Here is a 24,911-nt window from a genome sequence, read left to right as displayed (position 1 = left end):
TCCTAAAAATCCAGCATGTCGGATCTTTAGCAATGCCCGGATTAAGCGATCGCATTGTTCTCGCCATTCACGCGCGCACTCATTGTCCCTTTGTACTCCCCACAGGAACATACACGTCAGCTAGAAGTTGATGATGCCTATGAACAGCGTCTTTAGTGCTATGTCGGCCTACAGGGATCGGTACCCCAGCTCTTGGGCGACAGAGATCCAGTAGACATTCTCCAGGTGAGTATGTAGCTTAACTGCCTAATGACTGCCCCACGGCAATTGGCATGAGCAGCGCGGCAGCCCCATGGCCACTCCAAGCCAATTAGCGTGAAGTGCTGAGGGCGGAGATTGCAGGGGATCGCACGCGTGCATCCTTGCTTGAATGACAAGAGCTTTGTTCCGCCATCAGCCTCCAATCAGAGATCGCCGCTAGGGACTGTTAGATGGCTAATAACACTGTACAGCGCTGCGATCTAAGGCAGCGCTGTACTGGCCTGGGACGCACTAAAGTGATTCGCTGTGATAGGCTGAAGCCTATTACAGCCGATCACTGTAATTGGCTGGCAGGGGGAGGAAGGGAGGGAGCAGTAAAAAAAATAAATAAAATAAGTTTATTTATTGTAAAACAAAATTAGATTAAATATTTACAAAAAAAAAAACCAAACAAGCATCCTAGCCCAACAGAAAGCACTGCTGGTGGGCAGAAATGGGGGGGCGTGTTCGAAATCACTTGTGTGCCGAGCTGTACAGCCCTGCAGCGAGCCCTTAAAGCTGCAGTGGCCTATTTTGTAAAAGATGGCCTGGTCACTAGGTTAAGACCACGGTCCTCAAGAGGTTATAAAATGTATCTGAAGCGATATGTGACATGAGATAAATGTGTATGCACAGTACAAAACATATCTATAACCAGGCTGCTTTACCTGTTATATTTTGCTGCCCGAGAGAGATAATTGCTAGGCATGGTAGTGACAGCTTCCGTCTTGTTGGTACCTTGTCAGGAATATAGTAAACATCACTGATGATCAAATTGAAACCTATACGTGGGCATGTGTGACGTGACACCCGCTCATGTTATACCGGCAACCACATGGGGCACGTGTATGTGCACGGAGGATGGAGTGCGGAGCCAGTGGCGGATACTGGCAGATAAAATATACTGTACGGGGCACATTTTACACGGGGGGGGGGGGGGGGGGATGGGGGACAGTGCCGGGAGTGCCATCGCTTTTCAGCCATAAAAGTTTTCCTGGCAGAGTACTACTTCTGATGGCAGGGAGAGATAAAATACATGAACTATTGACCTTTTTCTAACTCTGGGACACTTAATAGGCTGCCACTGATTAGAGACAGTAAAACATCCAACCTACTTTGTGGTTGTTTAAATATAAAAGAAAACCATGGGATACTATTTTTATTTTTAGGAGTAGGAGGATAAATATAATTGTTTATATTATACTAGCAGACCCAAGCCCTTTTAAAAACAGGCTCTAGGTCTGTGTTTCTCGCCGCATGTTTCTGCGCATCCGGCCGCCTGCTCGGTTCCCTGGCCCTGTCCTCCTGTCTCTCTGAGGCTGGGTCCGCGCAGTAGCAAAAAGCATGGACCCAGCTACACAGGGACAGCGTGACGCAGGGACACGGGGGTGTTTTATTATAGAGCATAATATATTATATAATTGTTTACTACTTTAAAGGTGACATCTTTAGCTGTGTAGTTGGTCTACAAATCCCCACTGCTGCTACGTATCAGCCAATTAGGAAGGTACAAGAAACAACTGTACCAAGTAAGCTGTGTAAGCAAGAACTCACTGCACACAGTGAAGGGTGATTGGCTGCTTAGAACTATGTCACTTCAGGTAAAACAAGTGATGACCTCACCTGAAGCTCAGGAACAGACAGAACCGATTCCTCCGAAGCTGATGACATTTCATCCTCATCTTGGGTCAGATCATCAAAGTCTTCTTCCTCTTCCTCCTCTGGGCCGTCCTTGTCATTGGATGCCTCTTGTCCATCAGGAGGACTGGCCAAGTCTTGCTGAGCCACAGTAGGGCTGCTCATATCGCCATTCGTGGAGGAGTCTGCCATCCCAGTGTTCTCCTGGTTCTGCAGCTCATTCCCATCTGCATTACTGTCCTCAGGGTTGTCCTCTGCATCTTCCACATCCATCGGGTCTGGATCAGATGTGTTCTGGGGCTGAGACTCTTCCACCAGCTGCTCCCCCCTTTCCGGTGCTCCTCCAGCAGCATTGCTGCAAGGGTTGTCCATACTGGTTTCAGAACCTGCAGCATCAACGCTAGGCAGTTGTATGACTGTCCTCTCATTGGCTGTGCTCACGTTGCCTTGGTGAGAAACCTGGTTTGGCTCTTGTAGCGGTTTCTGTTCTGGCGGAGACTGCTCTCCAGTGTCCTCCTGTTTAATTTCAACATTTGGATTCCACTGACAAGCACATGGTGGCTTCTCTTCTTCCTTCACCTGGACAGTGACACAGATAATTTCATCATCGCTCTCTTCCTTAATTGTCACCATCTCTGTCTTGACCGATTTATACTCAGAGCCTGCAGCATTTTCTCCTTGACATTGCTCTCCAGCGTTCTCCTGTTTGAATGCCCAATCTGGACTTCCCACCCTGGAACAAACTGGGCTGTCCTCTTCCTTCACCTGCACAGTGATAAAGTCAAGCTCATCCTCCTCCGTCATTGACACACTTTCCCCAGCTTCACTCTGGGAAAAGCAATGACTTGTGCTTACCTCGGTGGTCACAGGTATGAAGGTCTGCTTTATGGGCGGAGGTATAAGTGTCTGGCTCAGTGGCATGTGGGGGGAATTGAGGAGCACGGTTGTGAGAGGAACACCACCACCACTGACCGGCTGTAGGACACTGCATTGAGCCCCCAGATTCACTAGATTCAGAGCTCCATTAGGCACGGCAAAAAGGATGGGGGCTGAATGAACAAGAGGTGAAGCCTTCATAGCAGTTGGACGAAGCACGGTCTTTCTTTTAGGAATACCACCCAGCAGTGGTTTTCTGAATCTGGGGTTGGATGAGGCAGGTATCATCACCTTAGCCTGGGTGACAGGGATGTGAGCAACAGGAGCAGAAGTAGGATTTGGAGCCATATGCAGCGGCCTTTTATTAGAAGAGACTGGAATACAGAAGTCTGAAGGCTTACGGGCCACCGGTACTCCGACTTGCTGAAGGTTGACGATGCTCTGTATTGGCACAGTAGGCTGCATTAGAGGAGGCACCTGGCTGATAATTCCGATGGGGAGAGTCTGGGGTCCAGGTGGTTTAGCAAGTGGTTTTGGAACACAGATGGTGCTGGGATTAGGACGGATCAGAAGCGGCTTCAGAACAGAAGGCCTCTTCTGGCACCATGACTTGCGGTAGAAGCGTCTTGGAAGGGGTTTGAGGGTCAGTGTTATGGAGGGTGGAAGTATTAGAGGGTATTTGGAATCTGGCGATTTGGCATCTTTCTCCACGTAGGACTCAATGGTGCTCAGATTAGCCTGTATGAAAAAAAAAGGGTGGGCGGGGGGGGGGGGTGGGGGGGGGGGGTGGGGGAATCAAATTACGGGGCAGGAATATGATTATTATTGCTATTATCACAAATCGTATTATTACTTTTACTAACACTGTTATATAGCAATATGATATATAGAAAACACAGACTAGAATGATAATCATTGCTGTTCAGAATGATAAGTAAGGTCAAGGTGAACATATTGATGGTGACAGCACTGTGGTCATTTTGTTTTTTGAAATAGTAATTTGTTTAAAGAGACTCTGAAGTCTCTAAAAAAACGTTTTTTATTTCATAAATATGTTTAATGCTTTATCCCTAACTAAACCGCCGCATCCCCGTCGCAGTACGCTATCTAAATCCCCCCAAACTCCCCGGGGGGCAATCCAGGCAGCGCTTCCGTGTAAGGCAGGGCTATGGGCTGCAGCCCTGCCTCTCAGCGCGTCTGTCAGCAGCGAATCTCCGCCTCTCCCCCGCCCCTCTCAGTCTTCCTTCGTTGAGAGGGGCGGGGGAGAGGCGGAGATCCGTCGCTGACAGACGCGTGTAAGGCAGGGCTGCAGCCCATAGCCCTGCCTCACACAGAAACGCACAGGGCAGCAAAATCGACAACCAAGAAAGTCGTGGATTTTGCGGGGGAGAGGGAGGGGGTAGTTTGGGGGAATTTAGATAGCGTACTGCGGCGGGGTTGGGGCAGTTTAGTTACGGATAAAGTATTAAACATATTTATTACATAAAAAAAAAACGTTTTTTTAGAGACTTCAGAGTCTCTTTAAATAAAGCAACATGTTCATTACTAGATGCCCCAGAGAAATATCTGTGCTGCAATGTTCACTGTGAGAATGGAGATCCCAGAGCATGCCAACAGGCAGAGGTGCAGAGTGCACAGACAGCAGATAGCCCAGAGAAGGCTAACAGTCAGTGGTGCAGAGAGCCCAGAGAAGGCTAACAGTCAGTGGTGCAGAGTGCACAGACAGCAGAGACCCCAGAGCATGCCAACAGGCAGAGGTGCAGAGTGCACAGACAGCAGATAGCCCAGAGAAGGATAACAGTCAGTGGTGCAGAGTGCACAGACAGCAGAGACCCCAGAGAAGGATAACAGTCAGTGGTGCAGAGTGCACAGACAGCAGAGACCCCAGAGAAGGATAGCAGTCAGTGGTGCAGAGTGCACAGACAGCAGAGACCCCAGAGAAGGATAACAGTCAGTGGTGCAGAGTGCACAGACAGCAGAAAGCATAGAGAAGACTCTATAATACACTGCACTATACCTTAATCCAATAGGGCAGCCTGTGTTTCTCCCTTTCCACTGGAGGGCGCACATCCTGTGGGGCGACATCTTCACAAAATCTGCTGAGAGGTGGCAACGTCTTGGTCTTCTTGTAATACTGCCAGAAAGAGTAAATCTAGTAGTTGGCAAGAAGATCATTTACAAAGAACAGATGGGGAGCCCAGAATCACCAATAAAACTGCAGCCATTTAGTGATCTGCCAGAGCACCACATTCATTCAACAAGAAATACCGTCTGAACTGCCTATCATGTGACTTGCTTGTGCATGGCTGCACTGCTACAGTATCATCCAGGCTGCACAGAAATGTGGACAGAGGAGCACACTACAAGTACTGTACCTGCCTTAACTGGTGAGACCTATGCTTCCTGTATAAGCTGCTGCCTGATTACTGAGGGAATTGCCTGTCATAAGTGACTTGCCAGTCAAAACAATGTGTAGCAAGCACCTATGGAGGACCGAGGACAACGTGAGACGTGCTCTCCACTCCAGTCACCTGTGCACTGCAGGTGTCTTCACAAATAGACGTTTCCAATGAGTCAGCACCGTCTTCCATAAAGCTCTTTTATTGGTATCAAAGCATAACAGCAAGGAGATCAAGCAATCAGCAGCGACAGCTCCGCTGTTTCGGGCATCTGCCCTTTCTCAAGCTGTTAAAGCACGTGCTTTAACAGCTTGAGAAAGGGCAGATGCCCGAAACAGCGGAGCTGTCGCTGCTGATTGCTTGATCTCCTTGCTGTTATGCTTTGATACCAATAAAAGAGCTTTTATGGAAGACGGTGCTGACTCATTGGAAACGTCTATAAGTGACTTGCCAGTGCATGGCTGCAACATTATCCAGGCTGCACAGAAATGTGGACAAAGCATCACACTATCAGTACTATACCTGAATTAACCGGTGAGAACTATGCTTGCTGTGCAAACTGTTGTGTGATTATTGCATGAAAAACCCTGCATTAAAGGGGCACTATGGCAAAAAAAAATGTAAAATTTAAAATATGTGCAAACATAGACAAATAGGAAGTATGTTTTTTCCAGAGTAAAATGAGCCATAACTTACTTTTCTCCTATGTTGCTGTCACTTACAGTAGGTAGTAGAAATCTGACAGAAGCGACAGGTTTTGGACTAGTCCATCTCTTCATAGGGGATTCTCAGGGATTTATTTATTTTCAAATGCACTTAGTGAGTGGCAATTGCTCTGTCCAACTACCAAAAAAACTGTGTAGGGAGCAGGGAAGCTGGCCAGCATCATTGTTTAAATCCTTTTAGGGAATATCTTTATAAAGAATAAAAACCTTGCTGAGAATCCCCTATGAAGAGATGGACTAGTCCAAACCTGTCGCATCTGTCAAATTTCCACTACCTACTATAAGTGACAGCAACATAGGAGAAAAGTAATTTATGGCTCATTTTACTCTGGAAAAAATGTACTTCTTATTTGTAAATGTTTGCACATTTACATTTTTTTTTGCCATAGTGCCCCTTTAAGAAAAAAATGACTTCCGATTATTGACTGAATGAAGATCCAGTACTATAGCATACTTCATGAGCTCCAGTGTGACAATTTCTGATACAGTAAACCTCTGATATAGTAAATGGCTTTGCCCAGTCCCATGGAATTTACTACAAAGGGATTCTACTGTATATGCAGCTGTAGCCACAAGTCTATGTGCTGCTTCAACTACCCACAATTCTAACCACCATATGCAGCAGCCCCACTCATCCATGTAGAGCCCCCCACTTTTCCATGTGCATCCTGAGAGGGCAACCATTCCCCTCTTCATGTCTGGCTCTTCCATTTTATCCCCCTCTTCCATGTGCAGCTTGCCCAAGTTCCGTCTCCAACCATAGACACAGCTGTCCTAAGCCGTGGCCTATGAGACATAGGCAGAAATCTAGCCCTCTTCCCGAGGACATGTCCATTCCCAGGAGGCTAACCTTTATAATGTTGTCCGGTGCTTTCCCGATAGTCAGGTTTTTCATCCGCACCGTCAGTTGTTGAGCTGTTTTTGCTGTTAAGAGGTATTTGCTGATCAGCTGCTTGCAGTATTCTGTCCCTTCAAAGTGCTTCAGGCCCAGTGCCAACAAGCTGGGAGGAGACACAGAAGAGACAATCGTCAGGTGCTAGACAGTCACACCAAAGAAGACGAGACACTCATCAAATGTGCTACAGGGGGCGCCATCCACACCAGAGAAGACGAGGCACTCATCCAATGTGCTACAGGGGGCGCCATCCACACCAGAGAAGGAGAAAAAGCCATCATGTGCTACAGGGGGCACCATCCACACCAAAGAAGAGGAGACACTCATCCAATGTGCTACAGGTGGCGCCATCCACACCAGAGAAGACGAGACACTCATAAAATGAGCTACAGGGGGCGCCATCCACAGCAGATAAGGAGAAACATCCATTATGTGCTACAGGGGGCGCCATCCACACCAAGGAAGGAGAAACAGTTATGTGCTTCAGGAGGCACTATCCAGACAAGATACGAAAAAGTTGAATGTGCTGTAGGGGGCGCTGTGTACACCAAAGAAGGATCACTACTAAGATGAGTCACCCACACCAGAGATGAACTTACTTGTCCTCAGCCTTAGAGAAGAAGACCCTGTCTCTGGGGGTGGGGGCTCTCATGGCACACACGGGCAGCAGCTCCGGGTAGATGAAGACAGGCCGGGTAGCCATGACCCAGGCTATGTGTTTCGGCAGGCCAGTCACCTCAGTAACTGCACAAAGCATAAGAGACCACATACATGTTCAATACAGACTGACAGGTAAACCAGATTTAGCTGATAAAACATCTACGACAAACAAGTCAGTTCTTTTATACAATGAGCACACATTCATCTTCCTTTTCTAACCTACTCCTAACACCTCACCACCAAATCACTCACCCTTTCACACTACATCAGTTGTGTTGCAGAATAATTCTACATGCCAACTCACTGCCCATTCAAGTGTATTGTGCTGTTCACACTTCTTGCTTGCTGCATGCAGGTTTTATAGTGAAGTCTATATCCAGGGTCCACTGCAGTTCGCAGTCATTATAATGCATGCAAAAAGAAGAGAAAGCCGGCACTGCCAATATATACCCAAATACAAGTCGACCTCGTGTATAAGTCGACTCCTATATTCATCCCTCTTAAGCTGGAATTTTTTATTGACTCTAGTATAAGGCTACCCAGCAAAATTAACAGCTGCACTTGGGGCCCAGGAGGGGTTATTGACTGCACTGCATACAGTATTGCAGCCATTAACCCCTCCTGTCCCTTAAGTGCAGTCAATACCTCCTCCAGGCCCCCAATGCTGCAATTATTCACTTCCCTTTTATGCAGCCCAGTATTTCCCCCCCTGCCCCATTCCTTGTTAATTGTTGTGGTCAGGACTTTCGCACCTGTATTTTCTTGGCATTTCCTTTCCTCAAAAGTATCACTTACCACAGGGTAAATTGCTGCAAATGGGAACGACACTATTACTACACAGACTACTCAGTGCGCTCAGTGCTGCCCGTGACTTGTGTATAAATCGACCCCTATACTTTTATGAAGTGTATCAAACCTTAATTTCTAGACTTATACTCGAGTTTATACAGTGATGTGAAAAACTATTTGCCCCCTTCCTGATTTCTTATTCTTTTGCATGTTTGTCACACTTAAATGTTTCTGCTCATCAAAAACCGTTAACTGTTAGTCAAAGATAACATAACTGAACTCAAAATGCAGTTTTAAATAATGGTTTTTATTATTTAGTGAGAAAAAAAACTCCAAATCTACATGGCCCTGTGTGAAAAAGTGATTGTCCCCCTTGTTAAAAAATAACAACTGTGGTTTATCACACCTGAGTTCAATTTCTGTAGTCACCCCCAGGCCTGATTACTGCCACACCTGTTTCAATCAAGAAATCACCTAAATAGGAGCTATCTGACACAGAGAAGTAGACCAAAAGCACCTCAAAAGCTAGACATCATGCCAAGGTCCAAAGAAATTCAGGAACAAATGAGAACAAAAGTAATTGAGATCTATCAGTCTGGTAAAGGTTATAAAGCCATTTCTAAAGCTTTGGGACTCCAGCGAACCACAGTGAGAGCCATTATCCACAAATGGCAAAAACATGGAACAGTGATGAACCTTCCCAGGAGTGGCCGGCCGGCCTACATTACCCCAAAAGCGCAGAGAAAACTCATCCGAGAGGCCACAAAAGACCCCAGGACAACATCTAAAGAACTGCAGGCCTCACTTGCCTTAATTAAGGTCAGTGTTCAGGACTCCACCATAAGAAAGAGACTGGGCAAAAATGGCCTGCATGGCAGATATCCAAGACGCAAACCACTTTTAAGCAGAAAGAACATTAAGGCTCGTCTCAATTTTGCTAAAAAACATCTCAATGATTGCCAAGACTTTTGGGAAAATACCTTGTGGACCGACGAGACAAAAGTTGAACTTTTTGGAAGGTGCGTGTCCCGTTACATCTGGCGTAGAAGTAACAGCATTTCAGCAAAAGAACATCATACCAACAGTAAAATATGGCAGTGGTAGTGTGAGGGTCTGGGGTTGTTTTGCTGCTTCAGGACCTGGAAGGCTTGCTGTGATAGATGGAACCATGAATTCTACTGTCTACCAAAAAATCCTGAAGGAGAATGTCCGGCCATATGTTCGTCAACTCAAGCTGAAGCGATCTTGGGTGCTGCAGCAGGACAATGACCCAAAACACACCAGCAAATCAACCTCTGAATGGACAAAATAAAGACTTTGGAGTGGCCTAGTCAAAGTCCTGACCTGAATCCTATTGAGATGTTGTGGCATGACCTTAAAAAGGCGGTTCATGCTGGAAAACCCTCAAATAAAGCTGATTTACAACAATTCTGCAAAGATGAGTAGGCCAAAATTCCTCCAGAGCGCTGTAAAAGACTCATTGCAAGTTATCGCAAACGCTTGATTGCAGTTATTGCTGCTAAGGGTGGCCCAACCAGTTATTAGGTTCAGGGGGCAATTTCTTTTTCACACAGGGCCATGTAGGTTTTGAGGTTTTTTTTCTCACTAAATAATAGAAACCATCATTTAATACTCCTTTTTGTGTTCAATTATGTTATCTTTGACTAATAGTTAACGGTTTTTGATGAGCAGAAACATTTAAGTGTGACAAACATGCAAAAGAATAAGAAATCAGGAAGGGGCAAATAGTTTTTCACATCACTGTACAGTAAACTGCTTTAATCCATTATTAATACATCGCATGTGCAAACAAGCTAAGTGCAAAATCTAAATTTCACATACCAGAAAGCGTGTCAAGGTTCTGTGGCGGTGGGTGCTGGGCACTGAAGCCTTACAGCCATGTTCCGCTGTGAGCGCTTCTACGGAGGCTGCCTATATTATAATGCATGCAAAGCACACACTGCGAATCTAGCCTTAGCAATGTGCAAGTGGAAGCTAGTGTGTGACTTGTTGCTAAGGATAACAGACTCAAGCCTGTCGTATCACTCCTGCAGAACTAGATCATTCACAAACACTGTGCTAGCATACCAGTCTTTATTGCTGGTTTGGGGGGTTCGGGGTCCTCGGGGACCTGGCTGTGAACCATGGGGATCAGCTGTAATGCCACCTTCAGGTTGCAGGATTGGAATGCGCTTTGAAAGTTAGGACAGTGTGAATTGGATACAGCGGAGCTCTCGGCAAAGCTGGACAGTTCCACCTACAGATATAGGAAAAAAACAATACTGGATTTAGCTGAACCACATGGGGAGGGGGGCATAATCCAGTTATAAAATAACTGAGGTTAAGAAAGCAGTCAAGCATAAAAGAGAAAAGTCCCAATAGCAATACTGTTTAAAATATACCTGTGGTGAAAATACAGTCTTCATTTAAGTCATAGTCACAAGTTTTACACAGTTGACATCTTCTGTCCTCGCTCCTGCAGACTCTTTCACAAGCTGTCCCTGTCCCTCCCCTCAACTTACACATAGTTCACCCGCCTTGTCCCCCCCCCTTCCGGCCTACACCTTTATATCATTCACCCTCCTGGTCACTCCCTCTGACCGTCACCTTCATATGGTTCACCCTACTGGTCACTCCCCCTGACCTACACCTTTATATGGTTCACCCTACTGGTCACTCTCCCTGACCTACACCTTCATATGGTTCACCCTACTGGTCACTCCCCCTGACCTACACGTTCATATGGTTCACGTTCACCCTCCTGGTCACTCCCTCTGACCGTCACCTTCATATGGTTCACCCTACTGGTCACTCCCCCTGACCTACACCTTTATATGGTTCACCCTACTGGTCACTCCCCCTGACCTACACCTTTATATGGTTCACCCTACTGGTCACTCTCCCTGACCTACACCTTTATATGGTTCACCCTACTGGTCACTCTCCCTGACCTACACCTTCATATGGTTCACTCTCCTGGTCACTCCTCCTGACCTACACCTTCACATGGTTCACTCTCCTGGTCACTCCTCCTGACCTACACCTTCACATGATTCACTCTCCTGGTCTCTCCTCCTGATCTACACCTTCACATGGTTCACGCTTCTGGTCACTGACCTACACCTTCACATGGTTCACGCTCCTGGTCACTCCTCCTGACCTACACCTTCACATGGTTCACTTTCCTGGTCTCTCCTCCTAACCTACACCTTCACATGATTCACTCTCCTGGTCTCTCCCCCTGACCTACACCTTCGCATGGTTCACTCTCCTGGTCTCTTCTCCTGACCTACACCTTCACATGGTTCAGTCTTCTGGTGTCTCCTCCTGACCTACACCTTCACATGATTGTCTCTCCTCCTGATCTACACCTTCACATGGTTCAGTCTTCTGGTGTCTCCTCCTGACCTACACCTTCACATGGTTCACCCTTCTCTGTTCCTCCCCCTAGCCTGCTTCTTTACTTGATTCACCCTCTGTCCCTCCCCTGGGCCTGCTTAATTACATGATTCACCTCTGTCCCTCCCCCTGGCCTGCTTCTTTACATGGGTCACCCTCTGTCCCCTACCCCTGGCCTGCTTCTTTACATGGGTCACCCTTTGTCCCTCTTCCTGGCCTGCTTCTTTACATGATTCACCTTCTCTGCCCCCCCCCCCCCGGCATGCTTCTTTACATGGCACAACTTTGTCCCTCCCCCTAGCCTGCTTCTTTACATGATTCACCTTCTCTGTCCCTTCCCCTAGCCTGCTTCTTTACATAATTCACCTTCTCTGTCCCTCCGCCTGGCCTGCTTCTTTACATGGGTCACCTTCTCTGTCCCTCACCCTAGCCTTCTTCTTTACATGGGTCACCTTCTCTGTCCCTCTTTACATGGCACACCTTTGTCCCTTCCCCTAGCCTGCTTCTTAACATGATTCACCTTCTCTGTCCCTCCCCCTAGCCTGCTTCTTTACATAATTCACCTCTGTCCCTCCCCCTGGCCTGCTTTTTTACATAATTCACCTTCTCTGTCCCTCCCCCTAGCCTGCTTCTTTACATGATTCACCTTCTCTGTCCCTCCCCCTAGCCTGCTTCTTTACATGGGTCACCTTCTCTGTCCCTCCCCCTAGCCTGCTTCTTTACATGGGTCACCTTCTCTGTACCTCCCCCTAGCCTGCTTCATTACATTATTCACCTTCTCTGTCCCTCCCCCTGGCCTGCTTCTTTACATGTTCACCCTGTCTCTCCCCCTAGCCTGCTTCTTTACATGGGTCACCTTCTCTATCCCTCCCCCTAGCCTGCTTCTTTACATTATTCACCTTCTCTGTCCCTCCCCCTGGCCTGCTTCTTTACATGTTCACCTTGTCTCTCCCCCTGGCCTGCTTCTTTACATGGGTCACCTTCTCTGTCCCTCCCCCTAGCCTGCTTCTTTATATGGTTCACCCTCTGTCCCTCTCCCTGGCCTGCTTCTTTACATGGGTCACCTTCTGTCCCAAACCTGGCCCGCTCTCCATCCCTGTCCATTATCGACAATATTGTACATGATGCAACATGCATGCTCCTCAAATAGTGCTCTGTCCTTACCCTTCCTTAACTCTCCCAGTCGCTCCCTTGTCTGTTATTTCATATGATGCACCTCCCCTGCACAGTGCGAATTCAGCAGGGTACATTTCACAATACAGCTTCAAGAGACTGGCTGCTGCAATAACCTGTGATTACTAGAGAGTCCCTCCCCCCTCCCAATATTCCACCCACTGCCGGCCTTACCAAGAACAGGCGCGCAGTCTCGGCTTCCATGCTGAGCCAGGGAGTTCGGAAGGTCAGGAGATGGAGCTGAGTCAGGAGTTGGACATGCTGTGAGAAAAAATATGGAGGGTGAGACAACGGACTTACTGATAACTACAGCTAAAGACTGTGTGCTGAGGTCTCACCGCCTGCATCTGCTGCTGCAGCCTCTTTCTCACCGCTGCATCCATTGTCATGACTGGGGGAGGTTTAGGGGCAGCAGTTGGTTTGGGCAACTCGGGCTCTGGAGGTGGAGATTTCTCCCCATCTGTCTTCACCATGGACTTCCTCATACGCAGATACTCAAGCTGAGCTTTTACTGTACGATGCTGCTCCGTCAGAAGGTTGGCCAGGGGCTCCTCAAACCTGCACAGAATGGAGGACAAGATGATCGACTGCTGTGATAAGAAGGCTCCAGTGATGGCATGATGCACTATTAAAGTGTACCCGAGGCAATTCAGGTAAAAAAGCACCAGGAGGGAAGCCTGTGGATGTACTGGAGGCTTCCTGTCTCCTCCTCGCCGCTGCCACCGGGACCCATCCGGAAGACCACTTCATGCACGAGCGCAACTGTGCTGCACCTGCGCCATCATGGAGCCGCTTGTGCATGAGCTGCTCCAGGTTACTCTGCAGGCGCTCCATTCTCTTATCTTCCGCTCGTTTTTCTTATCCTTTTCCATTCCCTTCTATGAGAAATCAGGGGTAAAACGACCGAGAGTATTCTCGGACATGACGGAATTTATCAAACGCATCTATCAAGTGGAAAACCGTAACGTGTGTACCTAGCATTATAAGATAAGGTAAAATGAAAGGGTTTTTTTTAAATAATAAACCACATTTTTAGAATGCAGTTTTAATTTTGCTATAGAGCTGCCCTGGGAGTTAAAAATGATGTTCGGTTCGCTTTAAGAATGATTCTCAGCCGTCATGTCATTCTTCATTCCTCTTCATTCCTCATTCAAGTGCAGCCGAACCTCGGATCAATAGTTAAATAAATACTTACCTAACAAAAAGGGAAGCTTCAGGATCCTATACATGCTTCCCACGCCGCCCTTTATTTCCCATTGCCGAGCATGAATCCCCCCCCCCCCCCCCCAAAGGAATCTGACAAGAGCTTGTAGGATGGCAAGCTCGCAACAGTTCTTCCCTTCAAGCACAAGCGTAAGCCGGAGCTGTTCTCGGGCAAGAAGAGCGCAGCCACAATGTCCTTTTTTTGCTTCTCTATTCCCCCTCAGACTTAAATAATGCAGCCTGATTGGCTGAAGCCTCTTTCCCTCCTGTTTTCTCCTGCCACACCTCTGTTCCTCTCTGATTGGCCAATACTTCTCATGCTGAGACAATGAACTTTCTATAGTGAAGGACGGGCAAATCAGGCAGAGGAGAGTAAGGGAGGAAATGACATCAGGATTGGCTTCAAAATAGCCACACTTAAAGAGTAACTGTTGGGCATGAAAAACAAAATCAATTCTCTATTTCTATCTGTTGATCATACAAAATGGATGCTAAAAAGGCAATGCATAACTTTAAAATCAATCTTACTTTTTTATTGCAGAGATTAATCCTCATGTCCCCAGCTCCGTAGTACGCAGCCAGTAATCAGCCGCAAAAGAGAAGTTGCAGTGCAGGCGGGGGGAGTTCCTGCACAGACACAGCTAGTTCAGCCTGATTGGCTGTAGCCTGAGTCACTCTCACTCATTTTTCTCTCATTGGCTGCCTCCCATGACAGTCCATGTCTGCCCCCCTCCCCACACTCCAGCCCGACAGGCATCTCCGCTGATTCTTGTGGGCAGTGGCTGCCACCACCGCATCGCATCCACGGGGACCCCTTCCCTGCTACCATTTCCTTAGGGATTCCCTGCATTTACAATGAACGCTCGCTACTGGTGTGGGGAGGAGGGGGGAGTAAGGGAGGAAATTACCTCACCATTGGCTTCAGCTGGAGGGAGTAAACATGGACCCTGCCAGCGAAGAGAATTCTCTCCATTTACTTTTTTTATTTTTTAAAGTTCACTGAAATCAACACTTGGACCGTGCAATACACGTTATGCAAGTAGAGCTAGTATTTATCTACTTATATGTGTCATTTTTTTAACTGGCATAGTATGGCTGTCAGCTCCTCTTTAAAATGGGAAATTCTACGAAGGATTTTCTCTTTTTTTTTTACTGTAGAAAAATCACTAAAATTAAACCGCGGACAGTGCAATACATCTGTTATGTAAGCAGAGCAAGTATTTATCTATATATACATATAAAATCGTGTGCGTGCGTGCGTGTGTGTGTGTGTGTCACGCGAAAACGGCTTGACCGATCATCAAGCCAGAGTCCCCACACATGGCACAGTTGGTCACTTGGTGACCGAGGTTACTAATCCATGAAAAGTGGGCGGAGCATAAAACTGCCAATCAAATTTCAGCCATTCATTTAAATGGGAAAATGTAAACTGCAGCCATTCTTAGACTGTTAATCGCAGGGTTCTCAAACTTGCCACACTTGGTTACTGGGTGAATACGATTAAGATTCAAGAAAATGGGTGGAGCCTACAACAGCCAATCAAAATTCACCTATTGATTTTCAAGGGGAATATTTAAACTGCTGCTATTCTTACACTTTTAATGGCAGAGGCTTCAAACCTGCTACAGTCGGTCATTGGGTGACTGGGGTCCAAATTCACCAAAGGGGCGGGGCCACATACAGCCAATCAGATTTCCTTGGTGAATAAACTGCTGCCATTCACATATTTTTTTATGCCAGGAACCTGAAAGCTCACAAACTTGGTCATTGAGTGACTGTGTGTGTCAAGGTTACAAAAAGTGGGCGGAGCAAAAAAACTTTTATTGGGAAAATATAAACTGCAGCCATTTTTACACCGTTAATGGCAGGGTTCTCAAACTTTGAACTGTTGGTCACTGGGTGACTGAGATTAAGATTTTGGAAGGTGGGTGGAGCCTACAACAGCCAATAAAAATTCACCTTTTGATTTTCAAAGGGAATATTTCATCTGCTACCATTCTCTTATACTGTGAAAAGCAGATTCCTCAAACCTGGTACAGTTGGTCGCTGGGTGACTGGGGTCCAAATTCGGAAAGGGGGCGGAGCCACAAACAGCCAGATTTGTTTATTTTTCAATGGGAATATACAAAGTATTGATACCAAGGACCCCAAAGCCGATAAACTTGATAACTGAGTGACTGTATGTCAAGGTTAGAAAAAGTGGACGGTGCCAACAACTACATTTTTAACATGGCAGGGTTCCCAAACTTTACACAATTGGCCACTGGGTGACTGGGATGAATATTCAGAAATGTGGGTGGAGCCTACAACAGCCAATCAAAATGTACCTATTGATTTTAAAGGGGAATATTCCCATTGCTACCATTCTCATACTGTTAGTGGCAGAGGCCTCAAACCTGATACAGTCAGTCATTGAGTGACTAGGGTCCAAATTTACTAAAGGGGTGGAGCCACAAACAGCCAATCAGATTTGTTAGATTGATTTCAGCCATTCTGTTATTGGCAGGGTTCTCAAACGTGACACAGTTGGCCACTGGGTGACTGGGACTAATATTCAGAAAAGTGGGTGGAGCCTACAGCAGCCAATCAAAATTCACCTTTTGATTTTCAAGGGGAATATTTACATGGCTGCCATTCATGCACTCTTAACCTCCTTGCCGTTCTAAAAAATCCGGCAAGGAGGCAGCGCTGCACTTTTTTTTTTATATTTTTATTTTTTTAAAATCATGTAGCGAGCCCAGGGCTCGCTACATGATAGCAGCTGAGCGGCGGCATCCCCCCATCCACTCCGGCGATCAGAGTATGCAGGGAATCCCGTTGAGAACGGGATTTCCTGCAGGGCTTCCCCGGTCGCCATGGCGACCGGGCGGGATGACGTCAACGTCAGAGGAAATCCCGATTCGCCCCTTAGCGCTGCCTGGCACTGATTGGCCAGGCTGCGCAGGGGTCTGGGGCGGGGGGGGGCGGCTCGGCGAATCGGCGGCGAGCGGCGGCGATCGCGTACTACACGCAGCTAGCAAAGTGCTAGCTGCGTGTAGGAAAAAAAAATTATGCAAATCGGCCCAGCGGGGCCTGAGAAATCCTCCTGCGCAGGTTACCCCGAACTGTGTTCGGGATAACCGGCAAGGAGGTTAATGGCAGAAACCTAAAATCTGCTACAGTCAGTCACTGGGAGACTGGGGTTTAAATTCAGAAGGGATCAGGCCAAAAACAGCCAATTAGATTTGTTTAATTTCAATGGTAAAATGCAAAAATAATCAAATTCAGTAAAGGTGCGGAGCCAAAAACAGACAGATTTCTTTGCTGGATAAACTGCTTCCATTAGCACAATTTTGATGCCACGAACCCAAAAGCTCACAAACTTGGTCATTGAGTAGTGACTGTGTGTCCAGGTTACAAAAAGTGGGTGGAGTTAAAAACAGATTTTTCTGGGAAATTGTAAACTGCAGCCCTTCTTCACTGTTAATGGCAGGGTTCTTAAACTTAGCATAGCTGGTTACTGGGTGACTGGGATTAATATTCAGAAAGGTGGGAGGAGCCTAAAAATGGCAATCAAAAATCACATGTCACTTTTCAAGGAGAATATTAAAATTGCTGCCATTCTTGCACTGTTAATGGCACAAGCCTCAAACCTGGTACAGTTGGTCATTGGGTCACTGGGGTTCAAATTCAGAAAAGGGGACAGAGCCACAAACGGTGAATCAGATTTGTTTCATTTCATGGGAAAATACAAATTATTGATGCCAAGGACCCCAGAGCTCACAAACTTGGTCATTGAGTAGTGAATTTGTGTCCAGGTTACAAAAAGTGGGCGGAGCCAAAAACAAATTTCACTGGGAAAGTGTAAACTGCAGCCCTTCTTACACTGTTTATGGCAGGGTTCACAAACTTTGCCCAGATGGTCACTGAGTGACTGAGATTAATATTCAGGGAAGTTGGTGGAGCCTATAATAGCCAATCAAAATTTACCTGTTGATTTTTAAGTGGAATATTTAAATTGCTGCCATTTTTACACTGTTAATAGCAGATGCCTCAAACCTGCTACAGTTGGTCATTGGGTGACTGGGGTTCAAATGCTGGAGAGGGGCGGAGCCACAAACGGCCTATCTGATTTGTTTAATTTCTATGGGAATATACAAATTATTGATGCCAAGGACCCCAAATCTCACAAACTTAGTCATTGAGTGTTTGTGCGTTAGGGTTAGAAAGTGGGCGGAGCCCACACCAGTCAAATACATACCCGGGCAACGCCGGGTCATCAGTGGGTGGAGACAAATACAAATTTGACTGGGAAACTGTAAACTGCAGCCATTCTTACATTGTTAATGGCAGGGTTTTTAAACTTTGCACAGTTGGTCACTGGGTGACAGATTAATATTCAGAAAAGTGGGTGGAGCCTACAAAATTAGGCTCCACCTATTGCTTTTCAAGGGGAATATTTAATTGCTACCATTCTTGAACTGTTAATGGCACAGGCCTCAAACCTGGTACAGTTGGTTATTGGGTGACTGGGGTTCAAATTCAGAAAAGGGTGTGGAGCCACACACAGCCTATTAGATTTGTTTCATTTCAATGCAAATTATTGATACCAAAGACAGCAAAGCTCACAAACCTGGTCATTAAGTAATTGTGTGTTAGGGTTAGAAAAAGTACGCAGAGCCAACACCAGCCAAATACATACCCGGGCAATGCCGGGCAACCAGCTAGTCTACTTATATATGTGGGGGGTTTTCTGAGATAGTATGGCTGACCGCTCCTTTTAAAGTCTATTAGTCTCTGAAAGTGATTTCAGAGAACAGGAGGGGACAACACAAGTCTCAGAGGAGACGAGGACAAACGCCCATTAGATTCCTGGTACTGATGCAATTAGTACCCAACTAAGAATATATAAAAACAGAGATAAACACAAAAAAAATACTACATCTGTAGGCATCTTAAGGACCCCCTGAACAGCACAGGTCTAGTGAAGAGGGGATGCCAGATACCCAAGTGTTTCTCTACCTCCTTTCCCAAACAGATCCAGCTCTGTCTGTAGCTGTTCTGCCCCATAAAAAGGAGGTGCTCAACGATCGCAGTCCCGAACCCATCTCACCTCATTGCTTGTGGAGTGTTGAAATCTGGAGCTGCATTGCTATCGTCCTCATCCGGCCCCTCATCTTCCACTTGCGAGAGCACCACCTCATCCTGAAACTGGAAGACAAATACTATCATTACACTACTAGAAGGGAGTGCGGGGAGTTGGGGTACACAGAGCTGCAGGAGAGTGTGAAACTTGGGGTACACTGGGAAGCAGAGGAGAGTGTAGAAGTTGGGGTACACACAGCTGAAAAGAAAATGAGGTGATGGGCTACACAGAGCTGCATAAGAGTGTGTGGGAGTTGGTGTATAGTGGGCATTAGCAGAAAGTTTGAGGGTTGGGGTACAGAAAGCTGCAGAAGAAAATGTGAGGGTTGGTGTAGAGAGGGCATTAGTCAAAAATGCAATGGTAGAGTGTTGGGGCCGGGCTACACAGAGCTAAAGATATTATTGGGGCCGGGCTACACAGAGCTAAAGATATAATTGGGGCCGGGCTACACAGTAGGCCTGAAAGATAAATCGAATTTAAATCGAAATCATGATCACCAAGATCACAATTTCGGAATCGTTAAAGCGGCAATTATCTTGATCACGTCATTTTCACATGGGGGGGAAGTTTGAAGAAGTGTGCTTGGCAAAACTCCGGGTTCCTGTATGTCACATGACATACAGGAAGTATTCCGTGCATTAGAAGCTATGTCCAGAACTGATGCAACTTGGGGGACAGAGGAGGCACAGAGAGACACAGAGAGAAAGAGCGGGCATAGAGACAAAAAGGGGGCAAGAGAGAGACCCAGAGGAGGCATACAGAGGCAAAGGGGGCACAAAGAGAGACAGAGGAGGGAACAACTAGGCAAAGAGGGGGAACAAAGCTTGATTGGAAGGAAACCGTGCATCGAATCGAAATCGCAATTTCAGACAGAAATCGCTCAATTAAATTTTTTCTTAAAATCGTTCAGGCCTACTACACAGAGCTAAAGAAAGATATTATTGGGGCCGGGCTACACAGACCTAAAGATAGCGCGGGGGTCGGGCTACACAGACCTAAAGATAGCGCGGGGGTCGGGCTACACAGACCTAAAGATAGCGCGGGGGTCGGGCTACACAGACCTAAAGATAGCGCGGGGGTCGGGCTACACAGACCTAAAGATAGCGCGGGGGTCGGGCTACACAGACCTAAAGATAGCGCGGGGGTCGGGCTACACAGACCTAAAGATAGCGCGGGGGTCGGGCTACACAGACCTAAAGATAGCGCGGGGGTCGGGCTACACAGACCTAAAGATAGCGCGGGGGTCGGGCTACACAGACCTAAAGATAGCGCGGGGGTCGGGCTACACAGACCTAAAGATAGCGCGGGGGTCGGGCTACACAGACCTAAAGATAGCGCGGGGGTCGGGCTACACAGACCTAAAGATAGCGCGGGGGTCGGGCTACACAGACCTAAAGATAGCGCGGGGGTCGGGCTACACAGACCTAAAGATAGCGCGGGGGTCGGGCTACACAGACCTAAAGATAGCGCGGGGGCCGGGCTACACAGAGCTAAAGATAGCGCGGGGGCCGGGCTACACAGAGCTAAAGATAGCGCGGGGGCCGGGCTACACAGAGCTAAAGATAGCGCGGGGGTCGGGCTACACAGACCTAAAGATAGCGCGGGGGTCGGGCTACACAGACCTAAAGATAGCGCGGGGGTCGGGCTACACAGACCTAAAGATAGCGCGGGGGTCGGGCTACACAGAGCTAAAGATAGCGCGGGGCCGGGCTACACAGAGCTAAAGATAGCGCGGGGGCCGGGCTACACAGAGCTAAAGATAGCGCGGGGGCCGGGCTACACAGAGCTAAAGAGCAAATGGGGGCCGGGCTACACAGAGCTGAAGACAGTGTGGGGGCTGGGCTACACAGAGCTGAAGACAGTGTGGGGGATGGGCTACACAGAGCTGAAGACAGTGTGGGGGCTGGGCTACACAGAGCTGAAGACAGTGTGGGGGCTGGGCTACACAGAGTTGAAGACAGTGTGGGGGCTGGGCTACACAGAGCTGAAGACAGTGTGGGGGCTGGGCTACACAGAGCTGAAGACAGTGTGGGGGCTGGGCTACACAGAGCTGAAGACAGTGTGGGGGCTGGGCTACACAGAGCTGAAGACAGTGTGGGGGCTGGGCTACACAGAGCTGAAGACAGTGTGGGGGCTGGGCTACACAGAGCTGAAGACAGTGTGGGGGCTGGGCTACACAGAGCTGAAGACAGTGTGGGGGCTGGGCTACACAGAGCTGAAGACAGTGTGGGGGCTGGGCTACACAGAGCTGAAGACAGTGTGGGGGCTGGGCTACACAGAGCTGAAGACAGTGTGGGGGCTGGGCTACACAGAGCTGAAGACAGTGTGGGGGCTGGGCTACACAGAGCTGAAGACAGCGTGGGGGCTGGGCTACACAGAGCTGAAGACAGCGCGGGGGCTGGGCTACACAGAGCTGAAGACAGCGCGGGGGCTGGGCTACACAGAGCTGAAGACAGCGCGGGGGCTGGGCTACACAGAGCTGAAGACAGCGCGGGGGCCGGGCTACACAGAGCTAAAGACAGCGCAGGGGCAGGGCTACACAGAGCTGAAGACAGTGTGGGGGCTGGGCTACACAGAGCTAATCACAGTGTAGAGGCTGGGCTACACAGAGCTAATCACAGTGTAGAGGTTGGGCTACACAGAGCTAAAAACAGCATATGGATTGGGCTACACAGAGCTAAAGACAGTGTGAGGGCTGGGCTACACAGAACTAATCACAGTGTAGGGGCTGGGCTGCACAAAGCTGAAGACAGTGCACGGTCAGGGTGCAAGGCTGTGGTATACAAGCACAGTGCACGGTCAGGGTGCCAGGCTGAGGTATACAAGCACAGTGCAGGGACGGGATGCAAGGCTGAGGTATACAAGCACAGTGCAGGGACGGGATGAAAGGCTGGGGTATACAAGCACAGTGCAGGGTCAGGATGCCAGGCTGGGGTATACAAGCACAGTGCAGGAACAGGATGCAAGGCTGGGGTATACAAGCACAGTGCAGGGACAGGATGCCAAGCTGGGGTATACAAGCACAGTGCAGGGGACAGGATGTAAGGCTGGGGTATACAAGCATAGTGCAGGGTCAGGGAACAAAGCTGGGGTATACAAGCATAGTGCAGGGACAGGATGCAAGGCTGGGGTATACAAGCATAGTGCAGGGACAGGATGCAAGGCTGGGGTATACAAGCATAGTGCAGGGACAGGATGCAAGGCTGAGGTATACAAGCACAGTGCAGGGACAGGATGCAAGGCTGAGGTATACAAGCACAGTGCAGGGACAGGATGCAAGGCTGAGGTATACAAGCACAGTGCAGGGACAGGATGCAAGGCTGAGGTATACAAGCACAGTGCAGGGACAGGATGCAAGGCTGTGGTATACAAGCACAGTGCAGGGACAGGATGCAAGGCTGTGGTATACAAGCATAGTGCAGGGACAGGATGCAAGGCTGGGGTATACAAGCATAGTGCAGGGACAGGATGCAAGGCTGAGGTATACAAGCACAGTGCAGGGACAGGATGCAAGGCTGAGGTATACAAGCACAGTGCAGGGACAGGATGCAAGGCTGAGGTATACAAGCACAGTGCAGGGACAGGATGCAAGGCTGAGGTATACAAGCACAGTGCAGGGACAGGATGCAAGGCTGTGGTATACAAGCATAGTGCAGGGACAGGATGCAAGGCTGAGGTATACAAGCACAGTGCAGGGACAGGATGCAAGGCTGAGGTATACAAGCATAGTGCAGGGTCAGGGAACAAGGCTGGGGTATACATGCACAGTGCAGTGACAAGATGCAAGGCGGAGGTATACAAGCATAGTGCAGGGTCAGGGAACAAGGCTGGGGTATACAAGCATAGTGCAGGGTCAGGGAACAAGGCTGGGGTATACAAGCATACTGCAGGGTCAGGAACAAGGCTGGGGTATACAAGCATAGTGCAGGGTCAGGGAACAAGGCTGGGGTATACAAGCATAGTGCAGGGTCAGGGAACAAGGCTGGGGGTATACAAGCACAGTGCAGTGACAGGATGCAAGGCTGTGGTATACAAGCACAGTGCAGGGACAGGATGCAAGGCTGGGGTATACAAGCACAGTGCAGTGACAGGATGCAAGGCTGGGGTATACAAGCACAGTGCAGTGACAGGATGCAAGGCTGAGGTATACAAGCACAGTGCAGGGACAGGATGCAAGGCTGTGGTATACAAGCACAGTGCAGCGACAGGATGCAAGGCTGGGGGTATACAGGCACAGTGCAGTGACAGGATGCAAGGCTGTGGTATACAAGCACAGTGCAGGGACAGGATGCAAGGCTGGGGTATACAAGCACAGTGCAGGGTCAGGGTGCAAGGCTGGGGTATACAAGCACAGTGCAGCGACAGGATGCAAGGCTGGGGTATACAAGCACAGTGCAGTGACAGGATGCAAGGCTGAGGTATACAAGCACAGTGCAGGGACAGGAAGCACAGACCATCACAGCAAGCTGCAGAGCTGTAATTCACAGCGTTATGGAGAAGCTGAATGGATCTGGTATACACGGTTACAGAAGAGAATGCAGGGAGGGGTTCTAGCAGCGAGAATAAGGAAACAACATGCACACAGAACTCACCGTCTCAAACAGTTCCTCCATCAGTTCATTCACCTCCTTTTCTGAAAATCACAGAGAGAAGCAGAGAGTGAATCTCATACAGCCTCCCCCCCTCTGACATATGCCACCCCCACCGCTGGCTTACACTCAATGAGATGCAAATGGTTTCTAGTTGCGTGCCATTTGCATATAAACTCGGAAATGGGCTAATCAGACTCAGCTGCTGCAGCGTTTGATTAGCTCCCGTGTTATTTGCATGTGTACCCGGAATATTTGCCTCTCGTTGATCATCTCTAGCTCACGCGTCAGTACATCTGCTGCGGCCGCTCCCCCCCCTCCCCTCCTCCTGGCGGCTTATGTAGATGATCAATGAGATGCTAATTTTTATGACTTGGATGTAAATTTAATGCAAATTTTATGCGGGTTAGAATTGGGATTTGGATTGGCCCGATTCCAAGCTGCATAAAATCTGCATTAAGCGTGTGTCTGAGCAGGGGACACGACCATCTCATTGACCACCGCCAGCGCCTTATAAATCGCACAGGTGCTGACAGCCAGCGTAGCAGACATATTATTTTTAGTATTTCTATAGTGTTGACATTTCCACAGCATTGAACAGAGTATATTGTCACTTAATGGGACCCTGAGCAGGACCCGAAAATGGACAAATGAACTTACCTGGGGCTTCCTTCAGCCCCTTGTAGTCCGCGAGGTGCCTCTGTTCTTTCCCCGGCAGCTTCGTCAGCCCGGCAACTTTGTGAGGAGTCATGTGCCCGTCTCATGGTTCTGGAAAGAATGAAACTCGTGTGCGCAGAATGCACACGAGGGAGGGGCAATGCATGTGCAGGACTCCTCGGGAAGAGTCGCCAGGGGAAGAACAGAGGCAGCCCAGAGGACGCCGAGGGCTCTCACAGACTATGATGGGCTGGAGGAAGCCCCAGGTAAGTTCATTTGGCCATTTTCAGGTCCTGCTCAGAGTCCCTTTAATTGTCCCTCAGAGAGTCTCTCAATTTAATCCCTACCATAGTCATATGTCTATGTATGTATTGTGTGGTGTATGTATCGCAGTCTAAGGACAACTTTAGGGGGAAGCCAGTTAACTTATCTGTGTTTTTGGGATGTAGTAGGAAACTGGATTGGCTGGAGGAAAGCCCCAAAAAACCCAGGGAGTGCATACAAACTCTGTGCAAATAGTGCCCAGGCTGGGATTCAAACCTG

The 24,911-nt window shown here is 48.3% G+C and overlaps 1 protein-coding gene across 2 annotated transcripts in view; it reads right to left on the bottom strand.

Annotated features, from left to right (window-relative positions):
* LOC137532263 (GON-4-like protein) overlaps positions 1 to 24,911 on the bottom strand; it is a 72,853-nt gene that overhangs the window by 25,500 nt on the left and 22,442 nt on the right. For both annotated transcript variants that reach the window (XM_068252581.1, XM_068252582.1), the window contains exons 13-21: positions 23,715 to 23,755; positions 19,090 to 19,187; positions 13,133 to 13,352; positions 12,969 to 13,055; positions 10,311 to 10,479; positions 7,373 to 7,517; positions 6,729 to 6,879; positions 4,772 to 4,888; positions 1,864 to 3,492 (exon numbers count right to left, since the gene is read on the bottom strand). In XM_068252581.1, coding sequence (XP_068108682.1) covers positions 1,864 to 3,492; positions 4,772 to 4,888; positions 6,729 to 6,879; positions 7,373 to 7,517; positions 10,311 to 10,479; positions 12,969 to 13,055; positions 13,133 to 13,352; positions 19,090 to 19,187; positions 23,715 to 23,755 — 2,657 coding nt within the window. The remainder of the gene's footprint in view (positions 1 to 1,863; positions 3,493 to 4,771; positions 4,889 to 6,728; positions 6,880 to 7,372; positions 7,518 to 10,310; positions 10,480 to 12,968; positions 13,056 to 13,132; positions 13,353 to 19,089; positions 19,188 to 23,714; positions 23,756 to 24,911) is intronic.

The sequence above is a fragment of the Hyperolius riggenbachi genome, chromosome 9, assembly GCF_040937935.1.
Source record: "Hyperolius riggenbachi isolate aHypRig1 chromosome 9, aHypRig1.pri, whole genome shotgun sequence".
Classification (NCBI taxonomy): Eukaryota; Metazoa; Chordata; class Amphibia; order Anura; family Hyperoliidae; genus Hyperolius; species Hyperolius riggenbachi.
The sequence above is the reverse complement of the archived record's forward strand: the minus strand, read 5'-3'. Positions and strand labels throughout refer to the sequence as shown.